The following is a 21,362-nucleotide window of genomic DNA, read 5'->3' on the forward strand; positions in this document are numbered from 1 at the left end:
TTCTTAAGGCATGGTTCTCTTTTTCTGAATTTGGTTCAGAATTCAACTGACTTTTAATGGGTTAAGTTTAAAAATCTAACTTTCCTGACAATTACTGATATATTCTTGCCTCAAAGAATTTAGCTGACATTGTGGGATGCTGTATAAACACACAAGGGAGACCAATCTAATCTCTTTGTACCACCAAGCTATCTTTCAAAGATGTCTGGTTTGCTATCCAAAAAACAATTGGCTAACTATCTTTTACTTGGTCTCAAACAATGAGCACTTCTTAGTCTCAGTAGAAAAGGAAGGAGTCATTAGTAACCTTATTACCAAACTTACACCTAATCATGTTGTTCTCTACACCTCAGCTCTGTAATCAATCATGTTGCCCTCAACCTATGATGTCACTACCCTGTTCTACTCTGTTCAACAATCTGTAAACTTTATAAAAGAAGAGTTTTCTGCCTTCTCAAGGATTTTAGCACAAATGGAGACAAGTCATTGACTCCTTTATTGATGGGTTGCATGCCTCTGTTAATAAATGTTATCTTGCTCAGAAAATTGCCTCACTTTACCCTTTTGTTCAATTTTACTCATAATAATCTTGGGTAAAATCTAGGATACTGTCACTTGATTGAGGTGAGAAGTCTTTTACTATGCATTATCTGGTATTCTCATACATACTTTCTCTGATTTCTGTTTTGCTATTAAATTTAATAAATGCATTTCTTTGATAATTCCTATATGTGTTCATTGTGAAACTGGTCTTTGGGAGTAAAGCCTTAGATTTAAAGATTGAGGTCCATCTCTTTCCCCTCATTAAATGAATAGTGATCAAAAATTATCTTGAACCTGAAAACTATATACCTTAGACTAACAAAATTTCAGGGAACAGATTTTACATATACATATATTTACATATATACATACATAGACATGTGTGTGTATAGTTCTAGTCTATTCTCCTTTTCACTAAGAAGAACATAGCAGTCAGAAGTTTGACCCAAACCTCCTTTTTCTCTTCTGAGAAGAGTTAGTCTCTTTTGGAAAAGAATGGAGGGAGAGAACCTAGAACTGTCTGTTCTGCCTTCCTTTGAGTCATATAATAATATTTCCATGTTACATGTGAAGCACAACCATTGTAACACGTGAATGTAATCGAATGATAATGTGCTGTAATAAATTATTAATATTGTAAATACAGAGAAATATGAAAAGATTTATATAATCTGATGAAGACTGAGATAAAGAAAACTATGAAAACTACACACAATGGCCACAATATAAATGGAAAAATAACACAAACTAATGAAAAATAAATATTGAAAAGCTAAGAAGAATTAGCATGGCTCTATTTGAGAGGTATATAAAAAAAAAAAAAAAAAAAACCCAACCATCCCACCTACTTTGCAAAAGTGAGAGACCTATAAGTATTATGCATTCCACATATTTTCAAACATTTTCCTAAGCATGTTGCTCAATTTTGCTTATTTTTTCTTCTCCTATTTTTTTTAATAAACTTGTTTATTATATGAAATTGCTCACTGAAAAGTAAGCAGGGAGGAATCCTGGGAGAAATTCTAGTAAAATAAACAGCAACAAAAAAGGATATCAGGAAATTTTTTTAAGTTGATAATCATTGACATAGTTTCCTGGTCACCTGAGCATAAAATCCAGTGAGTGCACACTTAGGCTTAACACAGGCTTCTAACTAGTGATCCACTATGACAAATGCTGAACCAGGAAAACAACTGAAACAATACTGTATCTTTGCTTAATATTCTCTCCTGTTAAGTAAACCACTAGAGCCCATAGAAACTTTGGAAGTCCTTGTACCGATACTTTGTACTCACTTATGGTAAGTCATGTCCCCAGGAGACAGATAACTACACTTTCCTTCTCAAAGTTTTAAGGAAAATTCTGAATGTTTGGGGAGCAGTTATTCTTCTAATGTAATTGACACAAGTCCCCAATTTACTGTTTTCCCTAATTTCAGTTACCAATTATAGTTAGAAACTTTTCTATATCATTGATAGACTCATTCATTAGCACTTTAATAAAACATTTAGCCAATTAATATCAATTAGCTTTTACAAAGAGCTATTTGTTGAGAAGATAAAACAAGAAAAAGGATATAAGTACATCCTTCCCCAAAATTGAGGGAACATACTCTCCCCTCTGCCACCTCACTCCACTACAGAAAAAAGTGGGCACAAATTTAAAGTAGTTGCTGCAAAATATTTATCTCACCAAGTTCATTTCCAAATATGGCATAATTATTCTTGCAGGTATAAAACTGTGCATACCCTTTGATATAGAATTGTCACTACTGGGTATGTATCCCAGAGATCAAATAAGAGGGAAAAGAATCCACTTGTAAAAGTGCTCTTTTTGTAGTGGCAAGGAATTAGAAAATGAGTGGATGCATTAGTTGAGAAATGGCTAAATTAGTTATGGTATGTGGATGTAATATTGTTCTATAAGAAATAATGAGCAGGCTGATTTCAGAGATTTATATGAACTGTGACTGAGTGAAGTGAGCAAAACCAGGAAAACATTGTGCACGATAACTACAAGATTATGTGATGATCAACACTTAGCTCTTCTCAGCAATACAATGATTCAAGATAATTTCAATAGACTTGGGATAGAAAATGTGATCAGAACACAGAGACTGAATGTGGATTGAAGCATAGTTATTTTCACCTTTTTGTTTGTGTTTTCTTCCTCATAGTTTTTTTTTCCTTTATAGTCTAATTTTTCTTGCACAACATGACAAATATGGAAATATGATTAAAAGTATTGTACATGTATAATCTATATCTGAGAGAGAAAAATATTTGGAACACAAAATCTTATAAAACTGCATGTTGAAAATTATTTTTTCATGTATTTGGAAAAATAAAACATTATTGAAGGGGAAAAAAAATCATGCTTGTAGAATACTTTGTCTTGGCTGCTTCTTGGCTGAGTTCCATAGAACACTCTTCATGACTCTGATCCTGGCTGGACTTGGTTGTCTGAAAACTCTCTTGTGGATGCTAGTTTTTGGATTCTTAAAAATCTCACAAGACCCTTTACTAAAAGAAAGAAACACAAAAAGTAGATAATCTCTCTGCCCTAGACACAGATTGATTGTAGTGCCATGTGCTCCCTTGCCTATTGTGACACTCTCCCCCATTGGTCCTCTGAAGCTTAGAAACTCTTCCTTCTTTACACTTCATGGCCAACAGGAAGGAAAGAAACTGAATGTTTTACTTGGGGCCTTTCTCAAACACTCTCAATTCTGGCTCATTTTCTATCCAAAAGAAGGTAATGAAAATTTATGGACACATTGGAAAGCTTTCCCTTCAAATGATTATGGCATTGGGAAGTTCTCCATTCTAAATTCATTCTCTCTCCCTCACCCCCCCCCCCCCCTGCATGCGAGTGTCAGTGTGTGTGTATTGCTCTTTCTCTGCCTCTCTCTGTGTATCTTTTTCTCTGTCTCTCTGTCTCCTGCTTTCGAATTTACCAATCCAAAGTCATTTTTTACACACTAAAAATGCAGTGTTACACGTCTCTTTGCCAATCAGAAATCACACCTCCCTCTGTATATGATTTCATTTCCTTCCAGGCTAAATACAAACCAGAAAATCAATGTGAGTACAGTCTGGGTTAGATTAAGAGTTATGACTGTAAAGCAGTTCATATGGAAAAATATCTTGAGATTTGAGTATACTGCAAGCATTAGGAGAAAAAAAAACTAATGTGAACTTAGGTTACAATAAGAGAGATATACTGCTAGGACCCAGAACACCCTCCACTCTGTTTGGAGTAGTATGTTCAATTCTAAGCACCACATTTTAGGAGAACATCAACAAGCTAGAGAGCTATAAAATCATATGGATGCTACAGGGCCTTGAGATCATATCTCTATGAGAATCAGGGATATATTATCAAGAAAAAAAAATTTAAGGGAGAGCATGATAATTGTCTTCCAGAGTCTGAAGAGCTGTCTGTTGTGTAGAGTAGAAATTATCTTTGTTCTTCTTGACTCAGAGGGCAAAGTTGGAGCATTGGGTGTATATTGAGGAGTCAGATTTCAATTAAATTATGAGAGGAAATGTTCATCTTTAAGCAATGATTAGGAGACAGGGAGGAATAGAAGAAATTCTTGTTCAGGTACATGTTGGACTAGAAGGCTTTTAATGTCCCTTCTAATACTGAAATTTTCTTAAGTCTGGGATGTTGTTCAAAGATTTCATACCATCATCAGCCTCAGGCATCTGCCATAGCAACAGAATAAAAATGAAAATTTTGTATACTGGGAAGAGGAAAGGTATTGAAAGGGGGGGGAAAAGAGAAGGCCCTTAGTCAATAATCCTGAAATATATCTTTATGGAAATTTAATTAAATGCTACTAAGTCTCTTATATTAGTTATTTAATAAACAAGCATTTATTTATAAGTTGTTGACAATATGCCACACACTGTGCTAAGTGCTGAAGATGCAAGGTAAAAATAAAGTTCCTGATCTTAAGGAACTCACATTTTAATAAGAAAGTCAACGTGTATATACATCGGTATTTACAACATATATGCAATGTAATTAAAAAGTAGCCTTATGAGAAAGACAATAGCACCTGGCAGGACTGGAAAATGCTTCTCACAGAAGATGGTACCTGAATTAAGTACTAAAGAAAACTAGAGATTCCAAATGTAAACCAAGGAGGGAGAACATTCCAGAAATAGTCAAAAAGTAGTGTAAGTAAGGACATAGAGACAAAAGACAGGACATCATGTATGAAAACACTGAATAGGTTACTATGGGTAACTTTTGGGGAGGATGATCTAGGTTCTCCAGACAGAATCCAATTGATTCAGGCTTTATCTTTGGTTAAGAAAAGAAGTTGTCAGTCAATAATTCACATTTATATAATGCTGTATTTTCCTTACTACAACCTTGTAAAGCAAATAATGCAAACATTATCATTTTCATTTTACAGATAAAGAAAGTTAGATTCAAAATATTAAGTAACTTGCTCAAAGTGCTTATAAATAGCATCTAGGATTTGAACTCAGATCTTTTGACTCCAGAGTCAGTGTAAGTAAACTCTTCCCTGCTGAAGCCTGGTTAAAGTGATAGGAATAAATCACCTAATGGGAACAAAAAAAAAAAAAAGGAAGTAGAATCCAAGATTGGGTTCCTGACTTGTACAGGCTTTCCTGACTTCACTTCCCAATAAATATTGTACATTATTATCAGACATTGTCAGAATCTGACCATGGACTTTCTGTGGCTCCTTATTGACTTGTAAGTTCACACTCAGATTCCTTTGCCTGGTCTTCAAATCCCTCCACAATATGGTACTACTTTCCAGTCCTATCTCATATCACTCCCCTCCGTATTTGAAAGGCTCCAAACAAACTGGATTCTCACTGGTGTAATATACCAGTAACTCTTCTCTTTTCTATTTCTTTGCCTTTGCTCACATTTTCTTTGGAACTGGAAAGTCCTCACTCATTGATTGACAAATTCCTACTTATTTTTTAAGTAAAAAAAAAATCTGTTTCAAGAAGCCTTTTTTAAAAATATTCTCTGTAAGGAACAACCATCTCCTCTGATTTTTAAGTATCATTGTTAAGGCATCTTGGTAAGATACACTATATATCATAGTTATTTACTTATATGCTCTCTTAATTAAATTTATCTCTTTCTCCTCCCCCTCCTAGTACTTAGCCTAACACTTTGCTCTGAACACAGCTTAGACTCATGTTTGTTGATAATTGTATGAATTCAGTCCATTAAAGGTATCCTCTACCATTTCTCTTCCTATAGCAGTTTGCTTCATGCAAACTGGAAGCAGACAAGATAAGCAATGAACAAAACAGAGCTTTCAAATGTCAGGTCTCAAATAATTAATTGATAATTAATCCACAGAAATAGTTTAAGAAAAAAACAGTGAAGTGAGGTTTGGGAAGAGATGCCATCTACCTGCTCTCTACTCATTTATCCTCAGATTTTCCTCTTTTCCTAAATGACCTGTCTTTTTTGGAAAGCCAAAGGGGAAAGAGGGTGAGGTGGTTGGCAGTCTCCTGCCATACTGATAGCTGAAGAAACGGATTCCTTTTTCTGCTGACGAGTTGAAAGAACACAATTACCTTCGCCACTGACACTAAGGTATTGATGATTTAGATGCTGTAGGCAATTACTCTGTCTTTATAGCCTTTTGTTTCCTTATACTCGGAAGCAATGGGAAGGAGAGAACTGGATATTCGTGTGGCTTCTAAATAAATAGTATCTAAATATTTTTCTGATTCATGCAACTGAGAAACTTCCGTAGGCAGACTGCTTCCTATTTGTGATCTCTTCCCTTCTGTCTGCAGCACAATACATAGAAATCTGAAAGATCTGCAAAGCAGACAGATTCGAGGTTGCGTGGGTAGGCTGTTCCCGCCGCTAGTGGCTTGCATTTGAGGGTGTGATGAATTTTCCATTCACAAAACTTAAAATCCTGCTCTCTGCTCTCCTTGGACACCTTTAGTTTCCTTGGTTCCCCCTCCATCACAACCTATACGTGATCTTAGTGTTTAATTCTTGGCAGTGGTACGTGCTAATGCAATGTTTTCTTATATTTCACTGGTCACTGGGACTTCCTCCCTTTTAATCCGAGATCCACGCTATTTCTATTTTATCAGGCCATGGCTGAGAAGCTATATGTATAATAGAAACAAAACGTCTCATACTAAATATTTTTATAAAGCTTCATCCTTTGGTTTAATGCTGTCCGACATTTTGTGACCAACACAGATTTGAAAAGAAATCCTCTTCCTGTGCCTTTAATACATTTTAAAACTACACATTTTTGACAGCCCTATTTTTCCTCATTTGTTTATTTGGGGGGAGGAAGTAGGAAAGGTGTGGGCATGATGGGAGGATAGGGCGGTGCTCTTTCCCAAATGTGCTCTCCCTCTAAATAATGGATTGTAATTTATAATGATCCAATTTCCGCGAATCCCTTTAAATTTTCTCTTTGCCCTGTCGGCCATGTGAAGCAAGTACTTATTTGCTAAGCAGATTCTCTCTTCCCTCCTCCCCGCCCTCTCCCCCCCACTCCCTATTACGCTCTGCTACGAAAATTACAACTCCACTATGCACCAGCACCTAGACCAAGAGGAGGGAGGAGGCGGAAGGGGGGGAATTCCCGTGCAATCTGGGATCACGCCCTCAGCCTGCCGGCTGCCATCCTCGGCTAGATCAAGGTCAGCAGCGCTTCGGGAGTAACGGTGGAAAATCAAGAGAGCTTGGATTTCCCAAACTGGGATTGACGGCAACAGCAGTGGCGGCGGCAGCAACCCTATGAGGCGTAGCCGGATCATCCCCACCCAAGCAGCGATCTATCAGTCAAAAACAGCAGCAACAGCAGCAATTCCACCCGCCACCCACCTCCCAGACCGCGCCTCGTTTATCTCCAAAGGATAGAAGCGTTGTCTGCTAGTAGGGCGCTGTCCAACAGGGTCCTGGTGCTGAATCCAGCTCTGCCTCAATGCAAGTCTAACTCTTTCCCTATGCCTTCCACTTCTTTCTCTCGGTGAAGGGGCCTTGACAGCTACCTACAAGAGTCAAGGGGCTGCAGCAAAAGAGGGAGAGTGAAGAGAGGCAGGCTGCCTGCTTCCCTAGTCGGGTTGTTAAAGAGAGAGAGCTCTGCAACTCTGGGAGGCGCTCTTGCTGATTCATCGCATATTACTTCGAGGCTTTTCCCCCGAGAACAGCGAGGTACTCATTCCAGGCCCGGGCAGTGGGATTGAAAGTAGCGGGGTGCAAGAGCCCTACTAAGGGCGGTCACTGCAAAAGAATAGAAAGAAGTGTGCACCACAAAGTGGGGGCGGGGCGGGAAACCATGCCTCTTTGATGTCAGTTACCTTCGTGGCTACACTGTGCTAATCATTATCCCGCCCCCCTCAAACTCCCAGGGCTTCGAGCCTTCCCGCCAGCCTCTGAGCAACTGACGCCGCCCGAACCGCTATGGAAGAAGAGCTGAAGTGCCCGGTATGCGGGTCTCTGTTCCGAGAACCCATCATCTTGCCCTGTTCTCACAATGTCTGCTTGCCTTGTGCCCGCACCATAGCTGTACAGACTCCCGACAGCGAGCAACACCTGCCTCCGCCGCTCTTGCATTCTCGGGGCCCTTCGTTGCCCACCGGCTCAACCGCAGGTCCTCCACCAGAATATGAAACTGGGACCGGACCAGCCTGTAGTGGTGGAGGCACCAGCAGTAGTGGCGGCGGTGGCGGCGGGGTAGGTGGTGTCGTTGGGGGAGGGGATCACGCTGATAAGCTAAGCCTGCACAGCGAGACGGACAGCGGTTATGGCTCCTACACTCCCAGCCTTAAGTCCCCTAATGGAGTGCGTGTACTGCCCATGGTGCCCGCACCCCCCGGCTCCTCAGCCGCAGCTGCCCGGGGAGCCGCCTGTTCCTCCCTATCCTCTTCTTCCTCCAGCTCCATCACCTGCCCTCAATGCCACCGCAGCGCCTCTTTGGACCACCGCGGCCTCCGTGGCTTCCAGCGCAACCGGCTACTGGAGGCCATTGTACATCGCTATCAGCAGAGCCGGGGTTGTGGTACTGGAGCAACTGCAGCAGCTCTAGTTGCCCATTGCCAGCTCTGTGACCGCACCCCTCCAGAGCCAGCAGTCACGCTCTGTGAGCAGTGCGATGTACTCTATTGCTCTGCCTGCCAGATCAAATGCCATCCGTCCAGGGGACCGTTTGCCAAGCACCGCTTGGTGCAACCGCCTCCGCCACAGCCGGCGGCCTCTGCACCTCTAGGTGCTGCTCAAGGAGCCCCCAGCGGCAGCGGCAGCGGCGGCGGCGGCAGCAGCAGCAGCAGCAGCAGCAAAAGCCCAGGCCCGGGGGTAGGAGCAGCAGGGGGTACTGGGGTCCGTAAGTTTCCCACGTGCACAGATCATGAGCTGGAAAACTACAGTATGTACTGTGTGAGCTGTCGTACCCCAGTCTGCTTCCAGTGTCTGGAGGAAGGCAGGCACGGCAAGCATGAAGTCAAACCTCTAGGCGCCATGTGGAAACTGCACAAGGTAAGCAGCAAGTCGAAATAGGGGCCAATATAGAGCTGAGAGATGAACGGTTATGAAAAGGAGAATTTGGGGATGGGGGTGGAATGCTGAGAGCAATTTCTTCACTTCTTACTTGCAAGAATGAAATAAGGAGTGAGTGCAGAGATTCGTGGTATCCACAGAAAGCTAGTTTCCACAAAGAAAGGGCTAAATCTGATCTCTAAATTTCTTAAGTGGGGTCACCAAATTCAAATTTCCTCATATAGCACCAAGAAAATGCCTAACTTTTCCTTGCTCCCCTGGGGGAAAAATATTCCTTAGTTTTTCCTCAAATTATAAATCCATAAAGTTAACCCTTTTTCCTACGTGTACAACACTACCTTCCAACTTGCTCCCTATAAAGTTTTTACCTTCATCTTGCTTTATGTATTTCATTACTACTAGTAAATTTCTTATCCTAGATTCTCTGAAAAATCATTTTCTTATGACTCTTGGAAAGCCATGTGCTGCAATTATGGAAATTTGAATGTCTAATACTTTCTTCAGTGGAATGCTAGTTTCTCAAGTAGTACTCATTTCTTTATCCTAGTAATTCTGGACAATGATAAAGGAAGGCTGACTTGAAAAGAACTGTGCAGGTATACTTTTTAAATAAGAGGATAGCTAATTCCTCACTGCCTTTCTAAAGAGAATCCTAATTGGGTGATATGTGGCTCTCACAACACAGAGATAAAGGGAAAGTATCAAATGATTACATTTTAGACATCTGAAGGGAGAGGATAAAATGTTTTAAGCAATGATGAGCTCAAAAAGTATCAATTGTTTAGTGGATAAAAGACCAACTTGTAGAGTCAGAAAGAGTAGATCAGTTGTTAATGACTTAGCTATTCTTAGTAATACAATGATCCAAAACAACTTGAAATAATTTATGGTTTAAAAAATGCTCTCTTTATTCAGAAAAAGAAGTGATGATGTCTGAACACAAAGTATACTCTTAAACTTTCTTTGTTTTTCTTAAGGAGGGTATTTTGGGGGGAAGGTGTGGTCTATGCTTTCTTTCACACCCTATATTGGAAATGTTTTGCATGACTAGACATCATCTGTATTGAATTGCTTATCTTCTTAATGAAGGAGGGAAGGGGAAAGGGAGAGAAGTTGGAACTCAAAGTTTTAAAAACAAATGTTAAAAATTGTCTTTACATGTAACTGTGAAAAATAAAATACTAAATAAAATAAATAACAAAAAGAAAAAAAATAAGAATAGAGTTCAAGTCCTACCTTTAAAACATAGTAATTCTATAATATGTGGAGTTTTAAACCTCTCATGGTTCCAGTCAATTCTCTAAGAGTAAAATGTAGATTAATTGCAGTAGATTAATAGATTAATACAGTAGTGAAGGAAGTTTATATACCAGAAATCTTCTATACTGTGATAAAATCACAGGTGCAGACTATAAAAGAAGGGAAAATAGCAGTTAAAAAAATTAAAGATTTTAAAAAACTCCAATTTCATACTTCCTAAAAGCCACTTCCATGAACCCTCCCTTCATCATTCTGTTGAGTTATTTACCTTACTACTCACAATTCACATAACATTTTTAAAAAACTTTCTAATTCAGTATTATCCAGGATGTAATACTATTTATTATTGTTATCTCTGTTTCAGCCTCCTACTAGATTATAAGTTCTATGAGAACAGAATCAACTATGTTTTATTTAAACTTTGTGTTTTCTTCAAGCATTGTACAGTGCTTGGTACATAGAAGGTATGCATAATTAATGCTTTTTCAATTACATTTTTTTCAATTAATTGAAACCAGTCAGGAAAATGCCTTCTTAAAAAAAAATAGATCTTATAACATTTATTAAAGAAAAAAAACTTTCTCCAGGTTTCTCTTACAAATTTCATGACCAGCCCAAACAAGCTTGCTTTCAGGATTTGGTGAATCAGTTTGGAGTTGGAGGAGTATAGTGAAATTATTCCCTCTATAGCTATCAATGCAACCTGATATTGTTATAATCTTTTGTTTTCCATATCACATGTTAACTCTTATTGAGCTTGTAATCTACTACAAAGCACACAAAGATCATAGATTTAGAGATATAATAGACCACAAAAGTCCTCTTATCTAAGTCCATCATTTTACAGATAAGGAATATAAAGCCTAAAAAAAATTGACTTACTCAACATCACACAGGAAATATCAGAAATGGGAGTTGAACCCAGATTTCCTTACTCTAGATCCAGAATTCTTTCTACTATAACATTCAGCCCCATATATATTCAGATCGCCTCTAACCACACCTTCCTATGGTATGCTTGTGAAATTGATTATACTCAAATTAAGACTTTACATTTATTAACATTTCTTAATTTATTATTAAAATTACCTTATTTGAATCAGAGCAGTGATTTAGCCTAAGATCATTTGGCATCTTGACTCTGTCACTTAATTTATCCCTCCCAGCTTTATACCATCTTGAAATTTGACAAGTATGTGATTTATGCTTTTATTCAAGCTATTAATATTAAATAGAGTAGAGCCAAGCACTCATCTAAAGAATTCCTTGAAATTGTTGTAGAAATGAGGGTTTTTTTTTTGAATTAGCAACCATCCAACTAGTTCTGAATCCACCTAACTGTATTAATATCTTGCTTACTTCTTTTCATCTTTTTCATAAGTATAATTTTTTGTTTTTGTAATCTCAATGCCCTTGAGAAATTTTGTTAAATATTTTGATAATATCTGGTTTAATTATATCAATGGCATTCCCAAAGATGATAGTGTCAGACTTAAAGATAGCCATGAGTCAGAGGCAAAAATGCTTCTTTAATTGATCATTTAGCATAGGGAAAGAATAAGTTGATAAATTTAGTGCACTTATTTGAGAAATGTTAAAATAGCTTTGTGTTGGGTAAAACATCTACACTAAACTATAGAGAATTTGTGTTTTAGAAGCAGAATACTTTACTGTAATTGTTACTAATTGTTGGAATCTTTACTCATTAGAGTTGATAAATTATTGATCTGATCTTACAAGATGTTTTGGGCCAGAACCTGAAACAAGGTACTAAGTAGAACTAATTAATACAAGGCTGGAGTTCACACCATTACTCATGGGAGTTTCACAAAGTAAACTTTGTAACTTTGTGAATTCACACCTTTCTTGAAGCTCTTAGGACTAGAGAGCACTATGGGAGAAAACCCATAATCCCTCTCCCTTGTCCCACCCCCCCCCAAAAAATAATTACCATGACCACAAAGCAAGGTGTTCACAATAGTTACAGGAGGAGAAAAATTTTTATTATTATTATTATTTACCACCAACAATGAACAAAAATAAAATTCACTCTCTCTGCTGCTGTTTCAAAATTTCAATATTAGTTTTGCGCACCCTTCCCCTCCCCCCCCCACCCTGTTTGTAAGGAACTAAAACATTACATCTGGTCAACAGCAAAGATTTCACTATACCTCAAATGCAGAACACCTATGAAGCAGAGGAATGTTGGCTTTTTAAACAGAAGCAGATAAAAAAAAAAAAAAGATGCAGAACTCCTTCAGTTCTTCACTAGTCTTAGAAAAACTTTCCAGAATACTGCTTCACACTATAAAAAAGAAAAAAATACCTTGCATTAGAATCCTTCAACATCTGCATACTGCTTCACACTGTTTTGCAGTAAATACTGTGCATTCTGTATCTGGTCCTGTGTTCCTGTAATGGTTATAATTCGATCCTCAGATCCTTCCAAAGGCTCATCAATTTTGATTGATGCTCCAGATTCACGACGTATTTGTTTGATTCGCTGACCACCTTTGCCAATAATAGATCCAGCCAAATCTTTGGGAATAGTTACTTGTGTTGTAATAATGGGTCCACCAAGATCACCGTATGAGCCACGGCCCCCTGCATAGGAATAATCATATCCAGAACCACCCTGTGGTTCATAAGCCATCTGCCATTCAGAAGGACTCCAAGTATCTATTGCAGAGTCCCAAGTCTCATCAGCACTAAAACCAATCATGTCATCATAATGGTCACTGGGTCTTCCTCTTCTGTCATAAGCCATAAGATCGCCTCCTCTAGGTGGTAGTGGTGGTGGAAGAGGAAGATTTCGAGCTCTGCTACCACCCCTGCCACCACGTCCAGGAGGAGGTGGTGGGGGTCCTCTGCGAGGGCTCATGTCATCATAATTTCTTCTAGATGGGGGCATAGGACGCCCACCACGGCCTGGGGGCATTCTGTCAAAGCCTCCCCTTCCCCACATGGGAAATCCTACAGGGTGTCCTCTTCGATCATCAAACATCATTGTGAAACCACCATAGTCATAGGTTTTATCATAGAAATTGGGATCATAGGGTTGTGCACGTCCTTTGATGGGAGACTCAGATATAAGATCCAGTATGATCTTTATGCACTCCACAACCCTATCAGGCTTTCCACCAATAAGAACAACTCGATCCGTGGAATGAGGACAGCATTCCTGGAAAAGCTTGATAGTTGTCTGAGTGTTCTCTCGAAGTTTTTTGATTTTAGCACCTTTGACCCCAATAATTCTTCCTGCCAGACTCTGGTGAATCAACAGTCTCAACTTGCAGTCAAAGTCGCTTCCTTTATAGTGTTGATAATTTAAGCATTCCACAGCATCAGATTCAAGCGGGAGCTGGCTGGTTGCAGTAGGTGATGGCAACTGCAGGCCCTCTTCCAAGGTAAGGATGATTTTCTTCAGAATTTCTCCAATTGTTTCAATATCTGCACTAATACTCAATATGCGCTCGGGGCCACTGCTGTCTGGGACTGAAACACTGGCATTGTAGTCTGTACGAAGAGCTTTGATATTTTTGCCTCCTTTCCCAATCACTGCTCCAGCATTCTTGCTTTGAAGCAAAATGCGCAGTTCAACCATCTGGTCAGTGTTTCTAGATCTTTTAAAGGCCTGCTCCTCCTCCATATCTTCAGCAGGGCGTTTACCAAATTCACCATTAGTTTCAGTGTTGGGGAAGGTTTCTTCTGGTTGCTCATTCTCCATTTTCTCAGATTAAATGGATATACAATCAGTATTATATATCCTTGCAGAGCAGAACTGAAGTGTTCTGGGCAGGATCAACAACTGACACTCTAGTGCTGCAGTAGCCGCACGAGGCCGCCTTCTCTTCTTCCCCGCCCGCTATCCCAGTCGGTCCGAGCTAAACAGAGAGCGAGCGCAGGCCCCCCTACCTGCGCATTAAATGTGGTGTTCTTTTTCTTCTTTTAAATAATATATGAAGAATATATTATCTCCAATATAGCCCGGTTAGCTTAGAGTTCTATCTCTCTGCTTGGTTCCAAGAGCTCTTGCAGTTTTGTCCTTTGCTTATGCCTCTGCTTTCTTCAGCCTTCAATCCAGCTCCAAGTTGAATCTGCCTTGCCTCCAAGAGAGGGCTTCTGGCTCTCAATCTCCCAAAGTGCTCTGTGTCTGCACCAGAGTGCTCCTCTCCAATCCAGCTGAACTCTCTTCTGTCACCAGCCAGCCAAGTGGAAAATATTCTGGAATAGATCTCTCTTGCCTCAGAGAGAGGGCTTCTGGCGTAATTCCACTGAAATCTGACCAAGAGCCTCTGTCTGTTTCTTTTATGCAAGAGGGAGGAATTGTGGGATACGAGAGAGAGGGATTATGGGTTTTCTCCCATAGTGCTCTCTGGCCCTAAGAACTTCAAGGGAGGTGTGAACTCACAAAGGTACAAAGTTTACTTTGTGAAACTCCCATACTTGTGAACTCCAATAAGTAAAGGTGTGAACACAAGCCTTGTAGTAATTAGTTCTACTTAGTACCTTGTTTCAGGTTCTGACCCAAAACATCTTCTTGTAAGATCAAATCAATAATCTATCAACTCTAATGAGTTAGCAGTTTGTAAAGATTCCAAGAACTAATTACTACTTTCTAATTACTAACTTTTCTGAACTGATCTTCTGGTCTTCATTTTACTTACATATTTAATTTAGACAGTAACATTTATTTGTTCATCAAACAGAGTTAAAACTATCTGTATGTGCCATTGAGTAGCACTAGCATAGGAGAGAAGTATATGAGAAGAGAACAAAGTAAAAGGAGAATGAAAGAGAGGAAAGACATGGAGAGTTGGAATAGAAAAACAAAGGGGAAAAGAAGAGAAAGAAAGTAGAGTTAGAGGAAGAGTAGAATGGAGAATCGGGAGGCAAATGAAAAAGAAAAAAGTTATGTATGTTATGCATTATCTGGAATGGAATCAACAATCACCATTTAAAAAATATATCCATCTGTTTGAAGACAAGTGACTGAAATTCTCTTCTCTATATTACAAATAAGAAACAACAAGCAGATAAAACTGTGATCAGATGACATGTGATTAAATAGGTAGGCTTTCTGGATTTAGTAGCCCAAGAAATTATGGGTTCTAAATCCATCTTCTATTGGAGAGTATAAAATTCATACTTCCCTCTAAAAGTAAATCTGAGTGCTGTCTTCTAAAAAGACTGGTGGAAGGGAAGGAATAACAGAAAACATGATCAAAAGAGAGTTACACTTTACAAAGACTTCAAGCTCTTTAAATAAGTTCATGAAGTATTTCAAAGGACATGGCTTGAGGGGCTTCTATGACTTGGGGAAAGTTATTTCAACTCCTTTCCTTAGTTTTCCTATCAATTATATGGATCTGATAGCTCCTATTTTCCTGTTCGAACTGTGAGGACAAATGAAAAATATTTGTTAAACCTAAATAAGAAAATGCTGTCATGCTTTCTAGTACATTGAGGAATTGAGTTTCCATTGGTACAAATATTCCTTCCCTTAATACAGATCACAACCCCATTATACTTTAATAAATATATTTAATATAACATTACCTAATAGTAGGTAATAATATATGCCAAAATCAATTCAGTACCTGGTGGCCAACATACTGTGATGAGAGACTTTGATAGATCATTGGATGATTGATATTTGGTCCTTTGCCATATTTGTAAAAATCTTTCCATTCTGATAACATTCTAGAGCTTAAGTTCTTCTTTAAAAGAACCCAAGGTTAGGGCAACTAGGTAGTGCAGTGGATAGAGCACCAGCCCTGAAGTTAGGAGGATCTGAGTTCAAATTTGGCCTTTGACATATAATACTTCCTAGCTATCACTCCAATTACCTCAGCAAGAAAATAAAATAAAATATTTTTAAAAGAGCCCAAGGTTATTTCCATAACATGAGGTACTTGAGAAGGCAAGGAAATAATACTTTGATGTCTTACCTCATGGAGCTAATTAATTGCATTAAGGAAAACATGCCTTTTCCATAATGAAAACTTATTCCTGCATTGTTTGACAACTGGCTTTATTTGCTTTAAATATAAGTGTACATAATTTAGCTCTTAACTCTAAGGATGTCTTCTCTTGCATAGTAGAAGACAGAATTTTAACTAAATATCCATTGTGAAAGCTGAGTTCATTAGAAAAACTTAGTCTCCTCTAGCAGGTTCCATCTCCTCCAACAATCTGATAAAAACCTTCAGAGTCACTACTAAAATTATACTAAAGATAGTTATTTCATATCTGCCTCTATAAATTTAAGGAATGGAAGATTAAAATCCTGGCAGGCCTCAATACATAACTCCTTTCTTTTTCATTTGCCTCCTGATTCTCCATTCTACTCTTCCTCTAACTCTACTTTATTTCTCTCCTTTTCCCCTTTGTTTTTCTATTCCAACTCTCCAAACAAAACAAAACTTTCATCAAACTTTGGCTCAAGTACTACTCAAATTTCACCTACTTGATTCTGATAAGTATAATCCCGAGTTTACAGATGAGGCCCATATTTGGCACTTTTATCTATTTTGAGGAGAGATTGATTAGCACATTTTTCCAAAGGAGTGGAAAAAAGCTGCTGATGTCAACAAACACCTAGCAGTTCCAATGAACACTTCTGACTTGAATAAAATTAAAATTGAAAAAAATTTAGGAATGAAGGGACAAACCACTTTAGAGCACATTTGGACATGGAATCCCACTTTTGTGATGGTAAAGATGAGCACTGATTGATTTATACAACAAGCATTTATTAAATATCATCTTTATACCAAGCACTGATAGGTACTATCAAGATAAAAAAAAATCCCTGAGTTCAAGGAACTTGCATTCTAGAGGAGGTGGAGAAGGAAGGAGTTGGGGAGAGAGAACATGGGCACAGAGAAACAAATAAAAATAACATTAAAATTATTTTATCAACACCAGGGTAGCTCTAGGAACTAAGGGGTTCAGGAGAGGTACTTAGTGACTTACAGCCCTACTGTGATATTTCGTAGAATATCATAAATTTCTTTATAATTCACCCAGACACTTCACAGCTTGGCTTTGTGCCTGGTCTGCTTAGTAGAATTACTTTGACCCTGAATTGAAGGAGATAGGAATTGATATTTGAAACATAGTTACAAAATCCTAGATGAATACTTCTTTGGGAGCTCTTTGGAATATGTTGAGAATAGCAGATGGCATATTTTTAATTGCCATCTCTTGCTCTGAGACTACTACTCCCAATGAGCCAGCACAGATACAAAAGAGTATGTGTCCTAGAAAACAGGATTTGGAGAGACAGGACCTCTGCCACAGACTTGTTTCAATACTCTGCCCAGGGCATTTGGCCTCTATACCTCTGTTGCTTCCTCTATTAAAAGGAATATGGCAATAATCTTTAAATTCCATGAGAAAACCATTATGAGTTACAATGAAGTTATTAATTTATACCTGGACTCCTGGGTTCACCAGTGCTTGAGTCAGATTCTCAGGAACCACATGAAATGTCTTTCCATGGACAAAATTACTCTCTGACAGCACTTGTAAGTCTTACAGATCTATGAAAAAGTTGAAACTTTAGGCATACAGCAATGGATACTTCTTAGGGGAAGAAAAAGATACATTCATTATACAATTTTGCTGAGATTTGGGATTTTAACCTGCCATACTGATTGCTTCACATTACCTCAGAAGTCAGGTACGAGTACAATATCATTGGGCAGAAACCTGTCTGGACTTGAAGAGCATGTGGCAGGGTAGATTTAAGGATAATCCATTTTTTTGTTTATCTGAGAGTTTGAATAAGTGTGAGGCTGATATAGTGTATTGTGTATATATTCTGTGTATTCTGGGAAGTAGAATGCTCAAAATAGCTTCTGTTCAATTTGTCACTGACTGAAAGTTAAGGCTAAATTAGCCAAAGATGAATTGAATAAACCAATTATGGGCTAAATTGTGATGCTTTTAAAAAATTTACTTTCTTTCCTTTTAGTATTTTTCTTTTTCCTTCTCCTCTTCCTCCTCTTCTTCCTCCTCTTCCTCTTCCTCTTCCTCTTCTTCCTCCTCCTATTTACTGTGCTTCATGTAGAAAAATGGTATTTGGGCTGTGTCTTGAGGGAAGACAGGGATTCTATGAGGCAGATATAATGAATATTTTTTATCATGGGAGATAGACAGTGCAAAAGAGGAAAATGAAATATCATTTATGAGGAACAAAGAGAAGACCAGTTCTAGATCTCAGAATACAGAAGATAGAGTAATGTACAATGAGGTTGGAAAATTGAGGCAGGAATAGATTGTAAAAACTAAACATAGGAGTTTATACCTTTTCACAGAGGCAATAGGATCCCACTGGAATTTATTGAGTATGTAAGTATTATGGTCAGATCTGCCCTTCAAGAAAATCACTTTGGCAACAGCAATATGGAAGATGGACTGAAGTTGGTAGAGACTTGGGAGGGGAGTCTTAAGTGAATTTCAATAATCTAGGCAAGAAATAATGAAGGTCTAAACCCAGATGGTAACTTTATAAGTAGGAAAAAAGAGAATGATTGTGAAAGATATTGTAAAGAAAGTAGAAAATATGAATTGGCATTTGATTGAATATGTGAGATGAGGGAGAGTGAGGAGTTGAGGAAAATGTCAAATCTACAAATCTGAAAGTTTAAAAGAATAATTTTACCTTAAACAGAAATACGGAAGTTTGGTGGAAGAATGGGTTTAGGAGGATAGCTAATTTTTTTTTCTCAGTTCTCATCCTCTTTTAGCTTTGGACTGTATTTGATATTTTTGACCACCATTTTTACTGGATAATCTTTCTTCTTTAAGTTTTTGTGACCCCAGTTTCTCCTAATTTCCTTCCTGATTGCCTGACAATTCTCTCTCATTTTCTTTTGCTGGTACATCATTTATAGTATATCCCTTAATTGTAGATGTCCCCTAAAGCTCTGTCCTAGACCTCCTACTCTTTTTTTTATATACACTGTCTTAGTGACCTAATCATTTCCTGTAGGTTTTAATTATAATCTCTAAGCAGATGATCGCCAGATCTAGATATTCAGTGCCAGTGTCCTCTGAGCTTCATTCCACATAACCATTTGCCTATTAGAACTGAGGGGAAAAAAAATCAAATTTGGCTATCTGGAGTTCATTGCTAACTTTGGATAGTACAGTTTCAGTTGAATAATAGGACTGAAAGATTATAAAGGACTGAGGAGTGATATGAGAGGAAATAGAGTTAGTGAGTATAGACTTTTTTCTAAGTACATTTGAGAAAGGGAGGAAAGATGTAGGACAATAACTTGAGGGGATGGCAGGATCTTAAAAGTCTTCAAGTTTTTTAGAGGGGTGAGACTGGGTCTTATGTGAAGGCACATTTGAAGAAATTAGTAAATTGGAAGATATTAGTGGTTAGAAAAAGGAGTAGTCTTCTGGAAAAGGCAAGAGAGGATGAGATCAAAGGCACATATAAAGAGGCTAACCTTATTAAGGAGAAGGGCCATCTTTTGTCAGAGACCAGAAATAAGGAGGAAAGAATTGGGGATGATGTCAAGTGGTTTCAAGATGAAGAGAAAGAGAGAAGAAGGAGTTCATAGCACACAGTCTCAATTTTCTCAGAAAAGTAAGAGGTGAGGTCTTCCTCTGAGACAGTGTGAGAAACAGAGGTGTGGGAAGCTTGAGGTGAGAAGAAAAGATTTGGAATAGTTTTCCACAGAGAATCAAATAAGAAATCAATGATGGAGGAATAAAAGGATTGCTTTGTTGCAGTAAGATCCTAGTTGAGATTATATAATGTGAATTTATGGTGAAACTAGACAGCATACTAGTGTGACTTCCTAAAGATCTATCCACCAACATGTGGGTAGCATTGGAAATGATGCATGTGGAAAAATTTGGGGTAGATTGGCAAATTATAAACTTTGATGGAAGAATGGGACCAGCAGTTCGGAATTAGATGACATTATAGAGTTTTGCCTAACAACAGGTGAAGGAAGAAAGTGAAGTCAGAACAGGGCTGAGAACATGCTAAATGGTAGAGAAATGAGAAGATTAAATGAAGGTAGAGAATACATTTAGGAGAGATGAGGCAGAGAGAAATAGAATGATAAAAGATGATGGTCAGATGTAGGAATGTTGCAGTTTCTAATTAAGGAATGGAACACTTATGGAAATAATGATATTCAGGTATGACAATTTCTAGGAGTCTGATAATTACAAGTAGCCAGATGTTGCAGTGGTTAGAGCTTTGGACCTGCAGCCAGGAAGACATGAATTCAAATTGGTCTCAGATATTCACTAGCTGTATGACTCTTAACAAATCACTTAATCTCTATCTCAGTTGTTCCAACAATAAAATAGGGATAACAGCACTTTCTTTTTAAGGTTGTTGTGAAGATCATATAAGATATTTGTAAAGCACTTAGTGTAATTCCTGGTACATTACAAGCACTTAATAAATGCTCATTCCCTGCCCCTTGATGTAGACCAAAAGTGTCCTAACATAGTAATAGAGTGTAAAATATTGAGGCTCAATATTTTGGAATATAAGCATCGTTACAATGCTATATAAGAGATGTCTATTTCTATCACCCCTCAAAAAGAGTGACTCTAAACACCACTTTCTGAGTTTGATTCATTCAGTCATTAAGTTTTCATTGATAGACTACCTCCACAATTATATTCAAGTTCTCTAAGGATCCTAGAGATAACTCTGTTTAACCGATATGCATTTTTCCTATTTAGCACTATTCTATCTGACATTGTAAAGAATTAACAAATGCTTGTGGGCTTTTCTATGTATATAATTAGTCACTCAAAAGGTAATGCATCTATACACTGTGATATTTACATAGTCACTCATAGATCTTAAATATTATTTTCTTAACAAAATTATTTATATTAATATATTACATAGATTAATAATAAAATTCATCATAACGCAGATCACATTCTCTTATCAATGCACCCAGGATCATCTATGGGGATGTGCAAGCATACATCTACAGGAAACTGACAGGAAAACATATGAG

General features: G+C 38.1%; 2 protein-coding genes across 2 annotated transcripts in view; one reads left to right on the top strand and one right to left on the bottom strand.

The window, feature by feature from the left end:
- The first annotated feature begins 7,632 nt into the window (after positions 1-7,632).
- TRIM67 (tripartite motif containing 67) overlaps positions 7,633-21,362 on the top strand; it is a 75,482-nt gene continuing 61,752 nt past the window's right edge. Inside the window, exon 1 of the mRNA XM_051993638.1 lies at positions 7,633-9,063. Within this exon, the coding sequence (XP_051849598.1) occupies positions 7,993-9,063 (1,071 nt within the window). The 5' untranslated portion in view covers positions 7,633-7,992. The remainder of the gene's footprint in view (positions 9,064-21,362) is intronic.
- Positions 12,481-14,159, bottom strand: LOC127559685 (heterogeneous nuclear ribonucleoprotein K-like). The gene has a single exon (XM_051993640.1). The coding sequence runs from the start codon at positions 14,069-14,071 to the stop codon at positions 12,677-12,679; it is 1,395 nt and encodes a 464-aa protein (XP_051849600.1). The 5' UTR covers positions 14,072-14,159; the 3' UTR covers positions 12,481-12,676.

The sequence above is a fragment of the Antechinus flavipes genome, chromosome 4, assembly GCF_016432865.1.
Source record: "Antechinus flavipes isolate AdamAnt ecotype Samford, QLD, Australia chromosome 4, AdamAnt_v2, whole genome shotgun sequence".
In the NCBI taxonomy this organism is placed as follows: Eukaryota; Metazoa; Chordata; class Mammalia; order Dasyuromorphia; family Dasyuridae; genus Antechinus; species Antechinus flavipes.